The sequence below is a fragment of the Myotis davidii genome, unplaced genomic scaffold, assembly GCF_000327345.1.
Source record: "Myotis davidii unplaced genomic scaffold, ASM32734v1 scaffold72, whole genome shotgun sequence".
Taxonomy (NCBI): domain Eukaryota; kingdom Metazoa; phylum Chordata; class Mammalia; order Chiroptera; family Vespertilionidae; genus Myotis; species Myotis davidii.
In genome coordinates this window covers 5,273,808-5,292,073 of record NW_006284618.1, presented here as the reverse complement: position 1 = coordinate 5,292,073, position 18,266 = coordinate 5,273,808, and the positions used below count along the sequence as shown (strand labels likewise).

At 53.6% G+C, this 18,266-nt stretch overlaps 1 protein-coding gene across 1 annotated transcript in view; it reads left to right on the top strand.

The window, feature by feature from the left end:
* DOCK1 (dedicator of cytokinesis 1) overlaps nt 1–18,266 on the top strand; it is a gene marked incomplete at its 5' end in the record, with an annotated part of 274,984 nt that overhangs the window by 8,382 nt on the left and 248,336 nt on the right. The window contains 8 exons of the mRNA XM_015572582.1: nt 1,471–1,526; nt 3,680–3,776; nt 6,454–6,602; nt 9,386–9,521; nt 10,437–10,594; nt 12,148–12,229; nt 12,661–12,796; nt 15,638–15,710. Coding sequence (XP_015428068.1) covers nt 1,471–1,526; nt 3,680–3,776; nt 6,454–6,602; nt 9,386–9,521; nt 10,437–10,594; nt 12,148–12,229; nt 12,661–12,796; nt 15,638–15,710 — 887 coding nt within the window. The remainder of the gene's footprint in view (nt 1–1,470; nt 1,527–3,679; nt 3,777–6,453; nt 6,603–9,385; nt 9,522–10,436; nt 10,595–12,147; nt 12,230–12,660; nt 12,797–15,637; nt 15,711–18,266) is intronic.

The window sequence follows — 18,266 nt, the reverse complement described above, 5'->3', positions numbered from 1 at the left end:
CTCCTGCCAGTTCTTCCCACCCACCCCGCCAGCCCGGACTGGGCCGCAGGTCCCCACCCAGCGGTGCCCGGGGGCCTGGAGGTTGGGACCAGCCTTTAACTGGCTGGGTGGTGAGGTAGATTTCCCCAGGGGAAGCCGGGGTCCCTAGATGCCCCTTCTGTGATAGGAGTGCCTTCCTGCCAGAGCAACCCCGATTGATCTGAGGGCTTTAGTGAGGAAGAGACGAGGATCCTGGACCACACGGATGGCGGTCTTTCTGTCCCCTCCTTCCCGCTCGGCGATAACTCTTATTTCTTTATTTTTAAAGGGTTGGACATCATGGCATTCCCAGTCTCTTTTTAAAAAATACATTTTTATTCATTTTTAAAGAGAGAGGCGGGGAGAGATAGAGAGATAGTAGCATTGATGAGAGAGGGAGTTGTTGATTGGCTGCCTCCTGCAAGGCTCCTACTGGGGATCCAGCCCGCAACCCGGTCATGTGCTCTGACTGGGAAGGAATCGAACCGGCGACCTCTTGGTTCCTGAGCCACACCGGCCGGGCTGATAGTTCCTTTTTAATGAAATCCGGCCGTGTTCCCGGTCGGCAGGAGGACCAGGAATCATGGTGACCAAGCACATGCCCAGCCAACAGGTGCTGTGTTTCTGGATGCCCTGTTCGACCATTTTGGGGCCAGGGGCCAGGGCCACCCGACCAGAAGCTCCTGCTCCCGCATCAGGTGCATCAAAGCCCCCGTGCCGCTGAGTGGATTGCGGCTGTGCACCCTGGATCTTACGCAGGAAGCTGTGCCCGGCTTGCGTGGCGCTGCCCGAGGCCTAGCCCTGCCTTTCCTTGCTCCCCTCCGCTCCCCTCCAGGAGGGAGTCTGCGCTCCTTGGTGAGGCTCCTGGCACTTCTGGTCTGTGCCCGGCCCCGAGTGTCCTCTGCAGGCGCTGTCTCCTGGGCCCTGTTCAGGTTCAGTGGGGTCCAGGTGCGTGCTTCACCCAGGAGCGGAGAGCCCTGTAAGCCGTGCTCCCCTAGTGCCGACTGGGCTAAATGCACCAGTTTCCGGATCAGACTGTTGAGGTGTCCGTGGGCCAGGCAGCTGCCGGTGGTCATCTCCACTGTGAGGTCGGGAACCATCAGAGACCGTCACCAGTGGACATCAGTCGGCTGATGGTTGGCCTGCGTCCCGGTCAGCAGTGCAGACGGGGTGCGGCCCGTGGAGACGGCACAGGACTGCCTCCCGGGATCGTGTCTTTGCAGACACATCACCCTGTTTCTTCCTAACGGATCAGCAGCCTCGTTGAAACACAAGCTGTGCGCTGCCATCTTTCACGCTTTGTTTTCTTGGCTCTTTTCCGGGAGGCGTACCCTACGTTTGCAGAATTAATAGAGACCCAATCGCCCCCACCTTTTCTGGGGACAGTTGTTTGATTGACAGCCAGTAATCATATTGATAATAAAAACTGTCTTTTTTTTTTCCTCCCCAAAGGGTATATTTCCTGCCTCATATATTCATCTTAAAGAAGCAATCGTTGAAGGAAAAGGGTGAGTCTGGGCTTGATGTTTCCATGAAGGAGGCAGCATTCGGCGTTGCTCCCCTTCCCGTGCAGGGTCCTCGAGGGGCTTGGGCAGTGGGTGTGCCTGGCCGTGGGTGACAGGAGTATTGGGGGAGGAAGAGGGGCTTAGGGTTGTGTGCAACCTGGTTGTGAGCCTTTGAAGAGTCTACCGTCAGCCCCTCCCCTGCAGTCAGTGTCCTTGAACCTGCTGTCGGCTTTGGAGAGCATCCTAGTGCCCTGTGCGTCCTCGGGGCGCTGCCCCACCAGGCAGAGGCCGCGTGGCCCCCCAGCTCGGCAGGCATTTCCGGAAGAATCTGCAGGCTTTGGTACACGTGGAGTTTCAGGGGAGCAACCAGTTGTTAAACTGGGACATGCAACATCTACAGTTTGTCCGGCTGTGACATATGCTTCTTAGAGGTCATCCCAGGGATGTACAAGGGCATTGCAGCCGGGGAACCCAGGAGGCAGGAGTGAGAAATGACGAGCCAGGTGCGCCCGGGGGGAGGGAGGGAGCATTCAGATGTTTTCCTTGTTTGTCTCGGCTACATCTTCACTCTCAGTCACACATGTAGGTTATCAAATTACTAATCAGATGATTGCCGCATAATGACGCCTCTCTGGCTGATTGCAAAATTGCCTCTCCAAGCCCCGCACTTCCCCCGCGTGGAGGGCACCAGCTCAGCTCCCGGGGTCTATTAAAGCGGAGAAAGCCACTGAGAGGCATGCACGTGATGGCCAGAGTGTGGTCTTCTTTTATGCACACAAGATGTTTTGCATGCAGGATTGAAAGGAAATAAATTAAAGGGGCGACGAAGAAGGCAGGCGGTGGGACTTTTACCCCCTTGTGGAAATGACTGAATAAGGGACGCCGTCCGTGTTTTCCATCCGTCTCCATAGGCAACAGGGTAGCAGTCAGATTGTAGGTGATTAATTTTTTAAAAAATATTTTGATGAATACAAGCAAATACATGGAAACTATAATTATGAGGCATAATAGTAAAGTGAACAAGAGATTATTTTAGCTCTCAGCAAATAGAGTCGCACCCTGCCCGACGGAGAGACGGGCACAGAGGGACAGAGGCATCCCTGTCCTGTGCCTGGGGCTGTTGGAAGGTGGATGGAGAACTGGGGGAAACTGGCAGCTTAGAAACAGGGTCCCTGCCCCTGCTTCCCGCCACCTGTCACTGCTCTCCATGCTGCTACCGGCCCAGTCTCCCCTCCACCGCGCCCTCCCAAACCCACCTGCCTTTCCCTTCCCTCCCGGCCCAGAGCCTCCTGCCTTCAGACCGAACCGGTGATCTCCTTCCTCCTTCCTCCTTCTTCCTCCTTCTCCTTCCTTTCTTCTGGTCCTGGTCCTGGTCGGGCATACACAGGAGGCAACCGATCGCTGTGTCTCTCTCATCCAGGTTTCTCCCTCTCTTTCTCTCTCTCCCCCTCCCTCCTTCCCTGCCACTCTCTCTAAAAATCAACAGGAAAAAAAAATCCTTGGGTGAGGACTAACAAAAAAAACCCAACCAAACAAGGCAAAACAAAAACACCAGTGCTCGCTCACCTAGGTCACGGGTTAAGGACAAGTCAGGGTTAACCTGTCGGGTGGAGAGAAAGGGGAAGGGGTTCATCAGAGCTGGGGGCAGGTGGAATGCCTGTGGCCATTTGGAAGCAGTGACTTGGCTCAGAGTTCGCCACGGGTAACCGCTCTGGCGTTATCACATAATGAGTTTTATGCTCCGTGGAAATGTAGAAGCCGTCCTATTCCGAGCCTGCGTTTCAATGCCACACGGGCTGGTTGTGATTTGGGGCACGTCTGAGATAGATGGGTACACGTGATGGAAGTACCTTCCGCCTCCCAGACCTTGACGCCCGGAAGACTTTCGCGGGTGTCACCCTCCTGCTTGGTCTGGGCTTGACATTGGAGGCGGGCGGCTGGCACAGCGGGTAACAGACAAGCATCCTCGGGCTCTGTCCAGACACCACCTGTCGCTCTTAGAGACTCACGCTGTCGTACGTGTGGCTCCAGCCCTGTCTGTGAGTCTTCTCTCTGTTGGCTGATGTGGTCTATGGCCTGGGTTTGGAATTTACAGGTTTCCACTCGCAGGGATTACGGAGCCGTGAACTTAGCTGCCTCTCCGCCTCTCTCCCCAGGCAAGATGAAACGGTCATTCCCAGCGACCTGCCGCTCATTCAGGAGGTCACCACGACGCTACGGGAGTGGTCCACCATCTGGCGGCAGCTCTACGTGGTGAGAGCCCGTGGCATCGCAGCTAAAAGAGTGACAGTGGTCTCGCTGGGCCTTTTCTGTCCCCATCGATGTGTGCCCCCTCCCTTCCCACCCTCCCCCCCAACCCCCCTCGGAACCTCAAAAGCAGACCTGGGACCAGGCGATAGGCAGAAAAGGCAGAGACAGCAGCGTGGCTTGGATTCTGCTCAGCCTTGGGGGGTCGTGCGCCCTTTGACCTGCTCTGTGTTGGGGTGCAGCTGGGCTCAGCTTCCTTGTGTTGGAAGAGGGACAGGCCGCTTTGCTTTCCAAGAAGGACTGGGCAGTCCTTGCGACGGACCCTCAGTGTTTATAGTTTGTTCTCGAAGACAAAATCCTGCTTTTAAACTGCAATAGGTGCTCACTTAGGGATCTGGTAGATGATTACTATTTTTTTTTTTTTTTTTTGCCACTCGGCTGTTATCATTGGAGGAAACTACGTAGCCGTGTGGATTTAAGCGTGACTGTTAGAGGTGGGATGGTTTCCATCCTGGCTTCTTTGTCCGTTTCTGCTGGTTGTGGAAAAAGTCTTGTTATTAATGCAGAGAGGTTGGGGCCATGGCATCTTCCATTTCCTATTCCCTCAGGGCACAAAAATTCATATTTGCAAAGATTACCTTTTGTTAGCCCTTATTTCTATTCCAGCTGCTGCTTTCTTCTCATATGCTAATGCCGTCAGCTCAGAGCTGGGAGCTGGGCTGTGCAGGGCCGGCAGCCCCTGGGTCTGGGGATCTGGACGCTTCCTGAGACCCCGCAGCTGCGCCCAGGCGGGCTCCTTGGTTTTCATTTTGCAGCCGCTTCCTGCAAACGCACAGTAATGAGCAGTTGCCGTAATTGTTCATCACATGTTCTCCCAGAACTCAGCACGTCCAGTTAGCGACGAGTGTTTTGTGTAAATCGGAGCAGTTTTGTCGTTGCTGTTTCGCATTTGACTTAGCAAATTTCACACAAAATACTGCGGCAAAACAAACAGGGGTGGATGCCGCCTCATGTGTTAGTGGACACGGTTTTATGTGATTCATTTATTTTTTAAAAATATTTTTATTGATTTCGGAGAGGAAGGGAGAGGGAGAGAGATAGAAACATCTATGAGAGAGAAACATCAACATTGATCAGCTGCCTCCTGCACGCCCCTTACTGGGGATGGAGCCTGCATGTGCCCTGACCAGGAATCGAACAGTGACCTCCCAGTTCATAGGTCGATGCTCATCCACTGAGCCACGTGGGCTGGGCAGTGGACAAGGTTTTAGCCATATTGTCCTGAAGCAGGCATTCCAATGGCTCCTTTGTTCTCCTTTTAAAGAATTTATATTTGCCTTTTATGGACCTACATTGTGGGATTTGTACAAAGCCAAAGATAAATGCTTATGCTATTTTTATTTTTTGTGATTACTTTTTGCTTTACTGTGTTGTAGACAATTTAGCAAAATATTAAGGATGTTAGCTATTTGGTAAGGCTTTAGAAAAATGGGCCGGGAGCATTAATGAGGGGAACAAAAACAATTTTTCAGTAAACCATTAATTTTGACCATTTAGTTTTCATTTAATAAATGAACATCAGGATCATACCATAAAGAGAGTTCATGGGATGTTAGTGTGTTATATGATGATGGAGGTGGGGGTCTTAGGAATTCGTTGAAAGGGGGTGACATACTGGAAGTCGTGGACGAGAGATTCAGGGATGTGGAGGAGACGTTACTTTAACAGGCAGTGACGATCACATTTAAATCTTTTATAGGGATTGTAGGTTAGAATTTTACCGACTCAGGTGTCCCCTAGATTTCTTTTCACAGGAAGAACCACGGGGCTATTTCCCTTGGACGGTCCCTAGTTTCCTTGGCCAGTTGACCTCTTGCAGGTGCAAAACTGTGGCTCTTCTCTGTACCTGGAGTCCTCCCTGGAGATGGGTGGACGGTGAGAGGACGTGTGGATCCTGCACCTTCCTTGCGTTTCCCTTTTGGCTCGTCGACTGAGATCCTGCTTCTTGCATGAGCCTCCCGCCTGTGTGTTGGCAGGACCTCGGCGCTCTGGGGCGCTGCTCAGAGATGCCAGTCTGGGCAGGCAGGAGCTGTAGGCTCGGACTGAGTCCAAAGGGTCCGTGGTTGCCCCACGGGGCGTTATCCAGTGGGCTGGCTCTGAGGCTCTCGGGGCACACCCGGCTCTGGTCGGCCTGTTGATTCACAGGTGCCTCGTCTGCAATGCAGACACAATGTTGAGGGTCATGCATCACTTTTTTATTGTTTTCATCTTTTAGTGTCTGGTAGGAACCACATTCCATAGAACATCTTTTTTTTAATTTTTAAATCTATTTTTATTGATTTCAAAGAGAGGAAGGGAGAGAGAAATAGAAACATCAATGATGAGAGATCATCACTGATTGGCTGCCTCCTGCACACCCCCATTGGGGATGGAACCCACAACCCAGGCATGTGCCCTGACTGGGAATTGAGCCCTGACCTCCTGGTTCATGGTGACGTTCAACCCCTGAGCCAGGCCGGCCGGGCTAAAATGCCTTTTCATCGGACGTAAGTTACATTCTGTCCTATACGGCATTCACTGCACGTGTATTTGGACCCCCCCCCCCCCCACGTTTTGGCCCCCCCCCCCCCCATGCTGGGTTACGCCAGAGCGCTGACCTGGGCTTCTCTGCCCCTCCGCGCAGCACGACAACAGGGAGATGTTCCGCAGTGTGCGGCACATGATCTACGACCTCATCGAGTGGCGGTCGCAGATCCTCTCGGGGACGCTGCCCCAGGACGAGCTCAAGGAGCTGAAGAAGAAGGTCACCGCCAAGATCGACTATGGAAACAGGTGTGTTCATCTGGGAGCTGATTTCATGCTTAAGCGACCCGGTGCGGTAATGTCGGCCGAAGCCCGGAGGAGACTAAACTCATATTTTATCGTAAAGCCAAGCTTCCCGCGGCCGGGCGGTGGCGTGGCTTTCATGTTTAAAGGGAGGAGCGTTTGCTGTTGCATCTCGGACACCAGGGGTTTTCCGAGTCGCAGTGGAACCTGCTGTTCTCTTCAGGAAGCGGGGTGAGGGGCCTGCCCTTGGCCAGGTGATCCCCCTGCCCCCCCCCCCTCGTCCCCCGTCCCACATGGGTTCTAGAGACAGGATGTTTGACATTGTCACGTGAAACCCATTTCATGGCCACCTGCCTGAAAAACCCACACTGTGGAACTTTGATGTCATTTTCCACGAGAGCATTGTGTTTCCAAGTTATGTCCAGAGACCACCTGCCTAGTTTGGCTGCGGGAAGCTGCCAGAGCACCTGATGCGGGGACAACGCAGTTAAGAAAGGAGGTGTTTCCAACGGGGATTTACTCCTTTGATGGGAAGCACAGTCGGTGGGAAGACAGTGTTTTGCCCGAAGAACTGGAGTGCACGCCGTCATTTCTCTCTAGCCCAGGGCGCTGCACATAGCTCTCTAGGTCCTTCTTCAGGGAAAAGCGATATAAAATAGAACCACAGTGTTGCAACTTTGATTTTAAAGCGGCTTCCGGGAAACATTTGACAAAGGCCATTTGATAAAGTCAAGGACCCTCTTTCTAGGAAAACGCATGTACTGGACGCACACACGGCTTTGCATACGATGTCTTGGGCGGTCCCAGCCCCCTTTCCTCAGTGGAGCTTTGGCGTCCAGCGTGTTCGTCTCTGACGGGCTAGGTTCTCTTGTTCAGCTAAGATGCTCCTGGCTAATGATTCAGGGTCTCTGAGCAGTGGTTGTTGAGAAAGTCACAAAGAATGGTTGGCAGGCCACGCCCTGTGATGGGACGTGGCATTCTGGGAGGAGCGCGGGTGCCGCCAGGAGAGGGTCCTGGCTCAGAATCCAGGCTCTGGGCTCCCCAGGTGGCTCTCTGAGTTGAAGTGCCCTCCTTTGTGAAGTGGGCCTGGCCACCTGCCTTGGCAGGAGGTGGTGAGGCGTCGGTGGCAGGATGGATGTGCACAGCAGGTCGGCACCGGCCTGGGTCCTCTCCGCAGGATTCTGTGTGGGGAGCTTTGTCAGCCTGGACCTTCTGGCCAGGCCTAAACCCAGGAGCTTAGCAGCTCCGCCCACACCCCAATGGATCCCCTCCCCAATCATTAGCATTGACTCCACCCACCTCGAAGCGACCCTGCCCACACAGCACTAACTGTCCAGGGGCCCTTGCAGGGCTGGGGGAAGCAGTAGAATTTGCAAAGACAACTAACGAGAGCTGACACGGCTGCTGTAGAAATCCTCTTTCTGTTCCTCTCGGGGCGCCGTAGTCATTGCAGGGACTGAGGCTGTGTCCAGGGACTCTGCTTAAAAGCCTGTGTGCTCTCGTGCCCCTGACAGGCCGCCATGGGTCCTGCTTCACCATCAGTGTGTTTGCTTAATTGATACTAAAAGGAAAAAGTTAGATTTCTGTGGTTGCTGTCCAAACGGTGAACTCTAAACCCGCCTGACGGGTGGTCTTACTCCCATCACAGCGGGCGCTGGGCGGCCCTCAGGGAAAGAAGCCGGGGTCAGTTTGTCGGGATGGAGTCTCTATTGCCAAGTCCACGTTCCTCTTCACCTCGTGCCCATGAAAGACATTCTCCAGTGGAAATTTGTCTTTCTTTAAACAGACTTCCCTAGGTTCTATGGTTAAAACATATGACAGTTTTCTGCTTCAATAGACCTGTGAATGGCAGGCAGGAAATCTCAAAAGCAAAGTGTCAGTCATCTATGGTCTAGAGCAGGGGTTCTCAACATGTGGGTCGTGACCCCTTTGGGGGTCGAACGACCCTTTCCCAGGGGTCGCCTAAGACCATCGGGAAAGACATATATAATCACGTATTGTTTTCGTGATTAATCACTATGCTTTCATTATGTTCCATTTGTAACAGATTGGGAGTCACCACAACATGCACTGTATTAAAGGGTCGCGGCATCAGGAAGGTCGAGAACCACTGGTCTAAATCCTCATGTTTTCGTACCACCGTGGCACAACCCTTTGTTTATATACTCATCTTTGTTCCTTAAATAGAAATGATGGTTACAAAAAAAAAATCACCAAACCAGTTTGCTGGATTTGGGAAAAGGGAGAGAATGTTGCCAAAAAAACATGTAGCTGTGGATGGATAGCTTTATCGGCCAGACGCTGCTCACGGTTTCCGTCGGCTGCTGCATCTCACCATCTGGCCAGAAAGTTGCTTGCTGCTGTCGTGGGTAACTTCCATCTGTTTGGCGTTGAAACACGGAACCTGTTCCTTGCAGATCCTCTGATGGGCCAGTGTAGGGATTAGAACTGATTCGAAGTAGAAGGACGCTGTGCGGTGGGAACAGTTACAGCGTGTGGGTGCGTTCAGCCATTGATACTGTTCATATAGCAACTAATAATGCACTTGTCACTTGGGCAGATAGGTCTGTGACATTCCTCACCGTAAGACAATGGAAGTTTTTGTTATTGATTTATTTTTTGGATTCCCAGGGAAGTGACCTTGCAGAATTACGTTTCCTGAATATTTGTGGGTGACCCCGACTTTCGATGGTGTTTTTCTCTGCTCAGCTGCTTGGCCTGAAGGTGTGTTAGGAGAAGTCAAAGCCCTTGGTCGTTGTGCCTGAAGTTCTGAGTTCTTCTTGTTCCAGAATTCTCGATTTGGACTTGGTGGTGAGAGACGAGGATGGGAACATCTTGGATCCGGAACTCACCAGCACCATCAGCCTCTTCAGAGCTCATGAGGTGGCGTCCAAACAAGTGGAGGAGAGGTTACAGGAAGAAAAGGTGCGCGCAGCGCTCCGCGGTCTGCCATTCACCTCTGGGCGCTGCTCCCGGTAACAGCGTCAGCTCTAACGAGTCCAGCACCGGCCAAGCCAGGCTGTGCACTGGGAAGGACCCGCGCAGCACAGCCACGCAGCGTGCTCCACACCGTGGTGAACGGAGTGGGGCCTGCTGCCAGGCACGGTGCTGCTGGCCTGGACGGATTCCATCCCTCTCTGTGCAGGGTGTTAGCAGGCAGGGCCTTTTTATACTTATTTTTTATTTATTATTTAAAAACATGTTTTTATTGATTTTAGAGAGAGAGGAAAGGAGAGGGAGAGAGAAAAACATCCATGAGAGAGAGACATCGATCGGCTGCCTCCGGCACGCCTCCTCCCGTGGATCGAGCCCGCCATCAGGGCATGTGCCCTGGTTGGGAATTGAACCGGGGACCTCTTGGTTCATTGGTTGGTGCTCAACCACTGAGCCATGCCAGCCGGGTGGGAGGCAGGATTCCAATGACATTTGTTCTCACCTCCTGGGAAATGACACTTGATTCTGCACAGTTCTTGGCTATGTGTCGGGGTGACATTTTAAGCCCGACGGGGGCAGGAACACACGTCTTAGCGATCTTTCTCACCTTCCGTGGCCTTTCGAGGCATCCTGCGTAGAGAGTAGGTTTTCGGGGTCCGTGAAATGATTGCGGGTCTCTGAGGAAAGTACTCCGTCTGCGCCCCGATGGCTATGGCTGTCACCTGGGGTGCTGTTACGTTCCGCTGGCTGCGTGCCGGTTCTGGGAACTCAGGGACAAGGAAGTGACTGTGCCCCGTGTGCTGGCGGGTTACGCCTGGCTTTCCGTTCTGTAGGAGATTAATGAAAGGGCAAGGGCTGGCGAAGAGTGTTGCTAACGTCGCCTTTCCACATTGCTTCCGCTTCCAGTCCCAGAAGCAGAACATGGACCTCAGCCGGCAGGCCAAGTTCGCCGCCACGCCCTCCCTGGCCTTGTTCGTCAACCTCAAAAACGTGGTCTGCAAAATCGGAGAGGATGCCGAGGTGCTCATGTCGCTCTATGACCCCGTGGAGTCCAAGTTCATCAGGTCGGTGCCATCCTGCTGCGGGGACAGCAGCCCCGAGCCGCCCAATGTCTTACCCCTGCAAAGAGCCCTTGGGGACCCACGGGCCACACTCCCCCCAAGCGGCTGACCCCTCTGCTCTCCCGGGACAGTGTGGGGACAGCAGCCCTGGCTCTGGGCCAGGGTCAGCCTTCTCCGGTACACGGGTACTTTTTTTTCTAGTATATCTTTATTGATTTCAGAGAGAGAACCATTGTTGATCCATGATGAGAGAGAACCATTGATCAGCTGCCTCCTGCAGGCCCCTACTGGGGATTGAGCCCGCAACCCGGGCATGTGCCCTGACCAGGAATCAAACCCCCACCTCCTGGTTCATCGGTCGACGCTCAACCACTGAGCCACACTAGCCGGGCTTCATGGGTCCTTTACATTGGAGAGCTTCCGTCTTGCGAAGTTTCAGGGGCCCAGTGACCGAAGATGGAAGTAACACCTGTTTCCTCTGTTCCTGGGGGCGATAGACCCGCCCCCCCCACTCTCACGCTCCTCTTCATCTTCTTGTTTGAACTTCCCTTCTCTGTGACTGTCCCTGTGGGCAGTGTCTAGACCGGGGCCTTCCCCGTGGAGCCTCCTAGTTAATCGTTATGCAGTGAAACGCAGTAAACCCCGTCCGGCACGCTGTCCGTGCGGGTGTGGTCCTCTCTTTCCCACTTCCTTGCTTTTGTCCCTCAGTACGACCTTCTCTTTGTCCAGATGGAAAGAAGGATGGTTTGAGTTATGTGTGAAGCATGTGTGTGTGTGTGTGTGTGTGTGTAAAACTCTAGTATCTTCACGCGTGTTACTCAATATTTAAAAAGTGAGTGTGCACCTGGAAACAGACCACGTGAGTGGATTTCACGCTCACGTCACATACGGGCTTTGTGTCTCCGGACAGAGGCTCTGTCATACTGGGCTTGTCAGGCTCTGAAATAACACTGTGCTTATTTCCTACTGTAAATGGTAGTAGTGGGGAATTTTATTTATTTAAAAAAATACATTTTTATTGATTTTAGAAAGAGAGGAAGGGAGAGGGATAGAGAGATAGAGACCTCCACGAGAGAGAAAGCGACATCGATGGGCTGCCTTCTGTATGCCCCCTACTGATGGTGGAGCCTGGGCATGTGCCCTGACTGCAAATTGGACCTCTTGGTTCATGTAGGTCAACACTCAGCCACTGAGCCACAGTGGCCAGTTGAATGGTAAATTTTAGACTATAGTCATTCTCAATGACAAACATGCTTTAGAAGCAGTAAATGTTGAAATGCTATTTTCAGACAGTTCCTTTGTGACTATAACCCTAGACGCCCGGGGTGGAACCGCCCCAGGGTTGTGTTCGGGCGGATCTCAGATGCCGGTGCGGGCAGTCGCTCCTCTCCTCCGTTAGCGGAGCGGCCACGGTGCTTGGCGTTGACCCTGCTCAATGCCCGTGGTTGTCTGCTCTGTGAACCTCCGTGGTGTTAACCATAAGCCAGCGTGGCTGAACACTGAGCGCCCTGTTATCGATGGAAAAATTAATTTGCTTTTCTTCTTTCTCTTTCCAGTGAAAACTACCTGGTTCGCTGGTCAAGTTCAGGATTGCCTAAAGATATAGACAGATTACATAATCTGCGGGCTGTTTTCACCGTAAGTGCGTCCGGCGATGTTGGGTAGAGTCGCTCAGCGTTCTCATGACTGTGTTTAATGACCCCCGCTGTGACCTCTCCCCACACGGGCACATGGTTCTTGGCATGCCCGTCATGCATGGTCATGTCGTCATAATGATCCCCTTCCCGGAAGTCCTCTGGGGCCCTAGCTTCCCGTAGCATCCCCTGAGCAAAGACCGCCAGCATTACTAGCACACATCTCTCCAGCGTGGACGCAGGTTCCCCCGACGCTGACGACCATAGTTCCCTAGCTCCTTTCTGGCCCTGAGCTACTGACTGTCCTGAGCTACTTACTAAAATGCTAGCAGCTGCCCAGGAATGCATCTCGATGCCTCTTCCCGCTCTCTGTCCCAGTGGAACCCGCATTGAGGGACGGGGCTCCGGGTAACGTATGGAAATTCATGTTCCTAGGACCTGGGCAGCAAAGACCTGAAGAGGGAGAAAATCAGCTTTGTCTGCCAGATCGTCCGCGTGGGCCGCATGGAGCTGAGGGACAACAACACGCGGAAGCTGACCTCGGGCCTGCGGCGGCCCTTCGGCGTGGCCGGTAACCGTGTCTCCTTGTCCTTGCGGGTCTCAAGGTCATCACACTGACCCCGAGGGGAGCTGCTGCTGGGCCCTGCATTGGTCAGCTCTTCTGTGGGAGAGAAAATATCCTGTCAGTTCTCTTCCCGGTGGTTTCACGGCCAGGGGCTGCGCAGGGTGCCGCCCGAGGGGTGCGTGCCAGTCAGGTGCTTGGTTTCAGAGTGGCCCCCTCTCCTGGGGGCGCCCTGGCCCTCATGCTCAGCCTGGAGGGCAGCCTGGCCTTGGAGGTTGTCAGGCCTCTGGACCTGGCCGTGGATGGGCTTAGGAGTGAATTGGCAGCGAGTGGCCAGCAGCCACGGGGACACGGGCTCCGCCTCCATGTCTGTGCTGGGCTCCGTCTTGTTCGGGGGCCGCCCAGGAGGAGGGAGTGCCCGGCTGCCCCACCGAGCAGAGCTGTCCGTGGCCCAGGAAGCTCTGCCAAGTCGCCTCTTCGGCTGTCACTCATTTCTCACCGTTTGCAGAGGGGGGTGCCCGGGCAGTGCCCCGCCCAGCCCTCTGTCCGTCCTCGCGCTTTCAGTGTGCCTTGGGATTCCTGCGGTGTGTCCCTGGGGAGGGTCCTTTCACTTTTTCTTTTTTTTGTATTTTCATTGATTTCAGGGAGGAAGGGAGAGGGAGAGAGAGATAAAAACATCGATGATGAGAGATAATCACTGATTGGCTGCCTCCTGCACGCTCCCTTGTGGGGATCGAGCCCACAACCCGGGCATGTGCCCTTGACCGGAATTGAACCACAGTCTGACGCGCTATCCACAGAGCAACACCGGCCGGGGTGGCCGAGTTCTTTCTCCCGGACACGTGGCCGGGTTTCTCACGGGAACAGCAGGGAGCTCGGGCCCCGCTTCGTTTTGTCGTTTTGTTTTTAACCCCCGCTAAGCAGGCTTCGTTTCCAGAACAGTTTTAGGTTCACAGCCAAGTTCAGCAGAAAGTACGGAGATTTCAGAATGTTTCCGCCTCCTCCCTCCGCCCACAGGCAGCGCCTCCCCACCACCCACAGCCCCCCACCCCACGTTCCGTTTGCTGCCACAGATGAACCCCATGGCCGTGCCCTCGCCACCCAGAGCCACGTGTACAGCAGGGCTCCCTTTGCTGTTGCCCGGCCTGTGGGTTTTGATAAATGTCCAATGACTTCTACCCCCCACTTAAGTATCAGACCCAGTTTTCACTGCCCTGGAAGCCCTCTGTGCTCTGCCTGGATTTTTCTGGAAAAACATACCCAGCCATTTAAGTAAATGATTTACTCCTTCCCAAGATTCGGTAACATGCGTGTGAGGCAGCACATGCCCCTGTTTACTTCCGGCCGGCTCTGGCGTGGGGTCTGCCCTGGGGTGGGGTCTGCCCTGGTGTGGGGTCAGCTCTGGTGTGGGGTCTGCACTGGACTCCGTGGTGAGTGAAATGTTGAGGGTACGGCAGCCTTTTGCGAGGTCCCCCGAGCGCGGATTCAGGAATTCTGTCATGTTTCCATCCCTCACCTCCTGAATACGTGCACGAACATTGCACCTCTATTTTTCAGAACCTGTCGCACCTCTTATGGGTAATCTCATATTATGGTTGAAGCACCTGTAATTTTTCAGGATCCCTATTTCTCTTTCCCGCCTCTAGGGTAGTTTCAAGGAGATATTTTATTTTTCCCTCCGATGCATTGGGCTTCCCTGAAGTGACCAGGGAAGTCACTGACAGTGTGTGTACGTGGGCCCTCCCGCACCGCTGCTGTGAATGCTGCGGTTGTCAGGCACCAGGACGGTGCTATGTTCCTGTGAGAGCGCTGACTCCTCCCAGCCCAGTGCTGTCCCAGCCAGGCTGCTGCTTTCCCTTCCTTGTTTATCTTTATTTTTATGTTAATCCTCACCCAAGGATAATTTTCCCATTGATTTTTTTAGAGAGAGTGGAAGTGGGGGGAGGGATAGACACATTGATTGGTTGCCTTCCGCACACACCTGGAGCAGGGCAGGGATCGAACCTGCAACCCAGGTACATGCCCATGACTGAGAGTTGAACCCATGACCCTTTGGTGCCTGGGCTGACACTCCAACATTGAGCCCACTGGCCGGGCAGCTTTCCCCTTCTGTGGATAACAGTGGGATCTTCCCGGCCTCCACATGTGGACTTGTGTGTGGGATGAAACGATTTATGTTTTGATTGGCGTGGCGTTTCCATGGATGTGTGCAGTTTTCAAAACTCATTGAACTAGAGTACAATCTGTGCGTTTAATTTACATTTTTTATAAAGACAAAGATCAAAGCATCCTTTCCCCACAGACTCTCCCTGAGCCCCACTTCTCCCCTGTGGCCTCTCCCCTCTACGAACCCTTCCATCGCAGATCCCTCCGCACACACACAATTGAACGTATTTGCCACCTGGCCAGACTATAAAGACCCCAAGGTAACAGCTGTATTTCCCCACAACCTGCTGCGACAGCCACAGGCGGGAAGGTGGGCTCGGGGAGTCACCGTCCCAGTGCACGTCCTCCACTACCCATGCAGGGCTTAGGTGCTCGCTTTTCTAGAACATTCCAACCCACAAAGTCCTCCTGGGAGGTGCCCCGCTAGGGGGCCCGTCGGATGCCAGGCAAAGGGATTGATTACCTGGAACTCCGTCCTTGGAGCCCCGCCCCCACTTGGCCAGTGTTTTCGGAGACTGTAATTCATCTTTCAAATGGGAAGACGAGTGATCTGACTGTAAGAAACGTGCGCCCCGCGGCTCCCCCGCCGTGTGTCAGCAGGCTCTCTGGCGTGCCTTTGTTTGTTTGTTTTTCTCTGATGATGGCATGCCAGCCAAACAATCTCCGTTCTGTTCTTGTCCCCAGTGATGGATGTAACAGACATAATAAATGGAAAAGTGGACGACGAGGATAAACAGCATTTCATCCCCTTCCAGCCGTAAGTATGGAGCCCTCAGCGTGCTCAGCGGGTGCCCCAGAGCAGCGTGTGCTGGTGACCGTGATCTTCCATTCAGCACACGCAGGGATGGGTTTTTTGGAAATCACGAAGAGTCCGTGTGGTCACTGCGGTGGCGCATGTAATTTTGTAGCCAGGAGAGAACCCTGGGTTCGAGGTTGGTCCTGCAGGTAGAATACTTTCCATGTGGTCCCGGAATCGCCTTATCACGCAGGACACGCGGAGTTTCGATTGCCTCCGAGCGTGGATGTTTCTTTATGTAATTGATTTATTCTCGTAGCGATTCACATTCTCCAAATACAGTGCTTTCAGATTCCTCACAGGAGGCTGCTGTTCCTAAAACAGCAGACCAAACCAGAGAATGATGGATGCTTTCCTGGAGCGAGGAATGACTCCCCCACGCCCGTGCTCAGGCCGCGGGCGCTCCTGTCTCGGTTGTTGCTCAGCGGCCTGGATCCGCACCCACTTTGAAGGATTTGTCTGGTTTGGACAGATGTCTGTAGGGAGGCACCTGGAGGAGACTCGTTCGATCGATGCTCCGATGTGAAGGCAGGTCCCGTAGAAAAGGCTGAAAGGCCTGGTATCATTTCCCTGGAGATAACGCAAGAGGGTGTCCAGGGATTGGGGAGCCGCCACTCTGCCGGCAGCCCTGCCCCTCAGACGGGGCCCAGATTGGAGGAAGAATTGGAATGGGTGAGGCCACGTGTCAGACAGCTGTCCCCGGGGTGTGCACTCTGGGAAGAATAGGTGACAAGGAAGGACCGGCACAGGGCCTGCCCCGGTTCTGTCTCTCCTCTTTTCTGGTTTGGCTTTAGTGGCCTCAGACCCCAGACAGGTTTTATTGTAGAAGCTGCACACTGTCTCCAGGTGCTGGCTGCGGGGGTTTGCAGGCAGGTGGGTGGCTGCAGGAGGCCTGTCCCGGGCCGGGGTGGGGTGGGCAGCAGATGTGGGGTGCACCTCCGTTGGCACCACCAACCCTTGCCCGACGGACCAGCCCACTCAGGCCGGGACTGACCCTGGCTTCTAACTGAGAGTGGAAGGGTGTACTCTGTAGGCAGATGATCTGGTCGCACAGCGTCCGGAAGCCTGGCTCAGCAGACAGCTCTGCAGTCTTTTCGACAGAAGAGCAGGAAACCCTGCAGTGTTGGCTTGGAGGGCGGTTCCCCTCTATGAACCTCCCCACAGGAGGCCGAGGTCCGATGTGGCTTCTATTTTTCTGTCCAGTCCAGCAGCCACCAGCCATGTGGGCTATTTCAGGGAACGGAAATGAAATGCAATTAGATACTGAGCTCCTCAGTCACACACATCCCTTTTAGCGTGTCCAATGCTAACGTGGCCATAGGGCTGTGGCTCCCATATGGGTCAGCGCAGATATGGGACATGTCCGTCATTGCAGAATAGTCTATGGCAGCGCTTCTCAACCTGTGGGTCGCAACCCCTTTGGGGGTCAAACGACCCTTTCCCAGGGGTCGCCTAAGACCATCGGAAAACACATATATAATTACATAGTGTTTTTGTGATTAATCACTATGCTTTAATTATGTTTAGTTTGTAACAATGAAATTGGGGGTCACCACAGCATGAGGAACTGTATTAAAGGGCCGCAGCATTAGGAAGGTTGAGAACCTGTTCTATGGGGCGGAGCTGCTCTGGAATCACACCCAGTGCATCTAGTTACAGGGGAGCCCTTGCACAATCTGGAAGATTCCTCCGTGCACAGGGGGGATGTCATTTTTGAACGCGGGCAGCTATGGAGGTAAAATACAAGACACAGCTTTATAAGATGATGATATTAAGCTGCTTCCTTCGCCCGTTGAAAAGCTAGGGGATTCGATTCTTAGTTGTAGACATGCTGATCTCAGTTTCACTGGGACGCGTTACGAGCTACTCAGAACAGTTTTCTTTTACTTTATTTTTTAAAAATATGTCTTTATTGATATTTAGAGAGAGAGAGGAAGAGGGAAGGATAGTGAGAAACATTGATCGGCTGCCTCCTGCATGCCCCCTACTGGGGATGGAGCCTGCAACCCAGCATGAGCCCTGACCAGGAATGGAACCGGTGAGCTCTTGGTTCATGGGTCGATGCTCAACCACAGAGCCACACCGTCCGGGCTGCCCCATTCTCTTTCAAATGCTGTTGTGTATATGAGACCTGGGGGTGTCTGGAGGCCCAGTTGTAGCCTTTAGTGGGAATCACCCATTGCCTGCCCGCGACTTCTGGGAAAAGTCAAAGGAAAGAAGAGAAAACACGGGTTCCCGGTTGAAAAGCTAGGGGATTCGATTCTCAGTTGTAGACGCGCTGATCTCAGTTTCACTGGGACGCGTTAGGAGCTACTCAGGACAGTGAAGGCCCACCATCCGTTTCTGCCTTTTAGCGAGACATCCACTGTACGGAGTGTGATTACAGGCGAGCTCTTCCTGTGGTCGGAAACTCCTTGCTCCACCAAAGGCAGCTGATCACGTACAGATGGATATTTGCAGCGTTAGGAACACACCGCAGCGCGCTTTTAGGAGCAAAATAAGCGATGAAACCGCTCT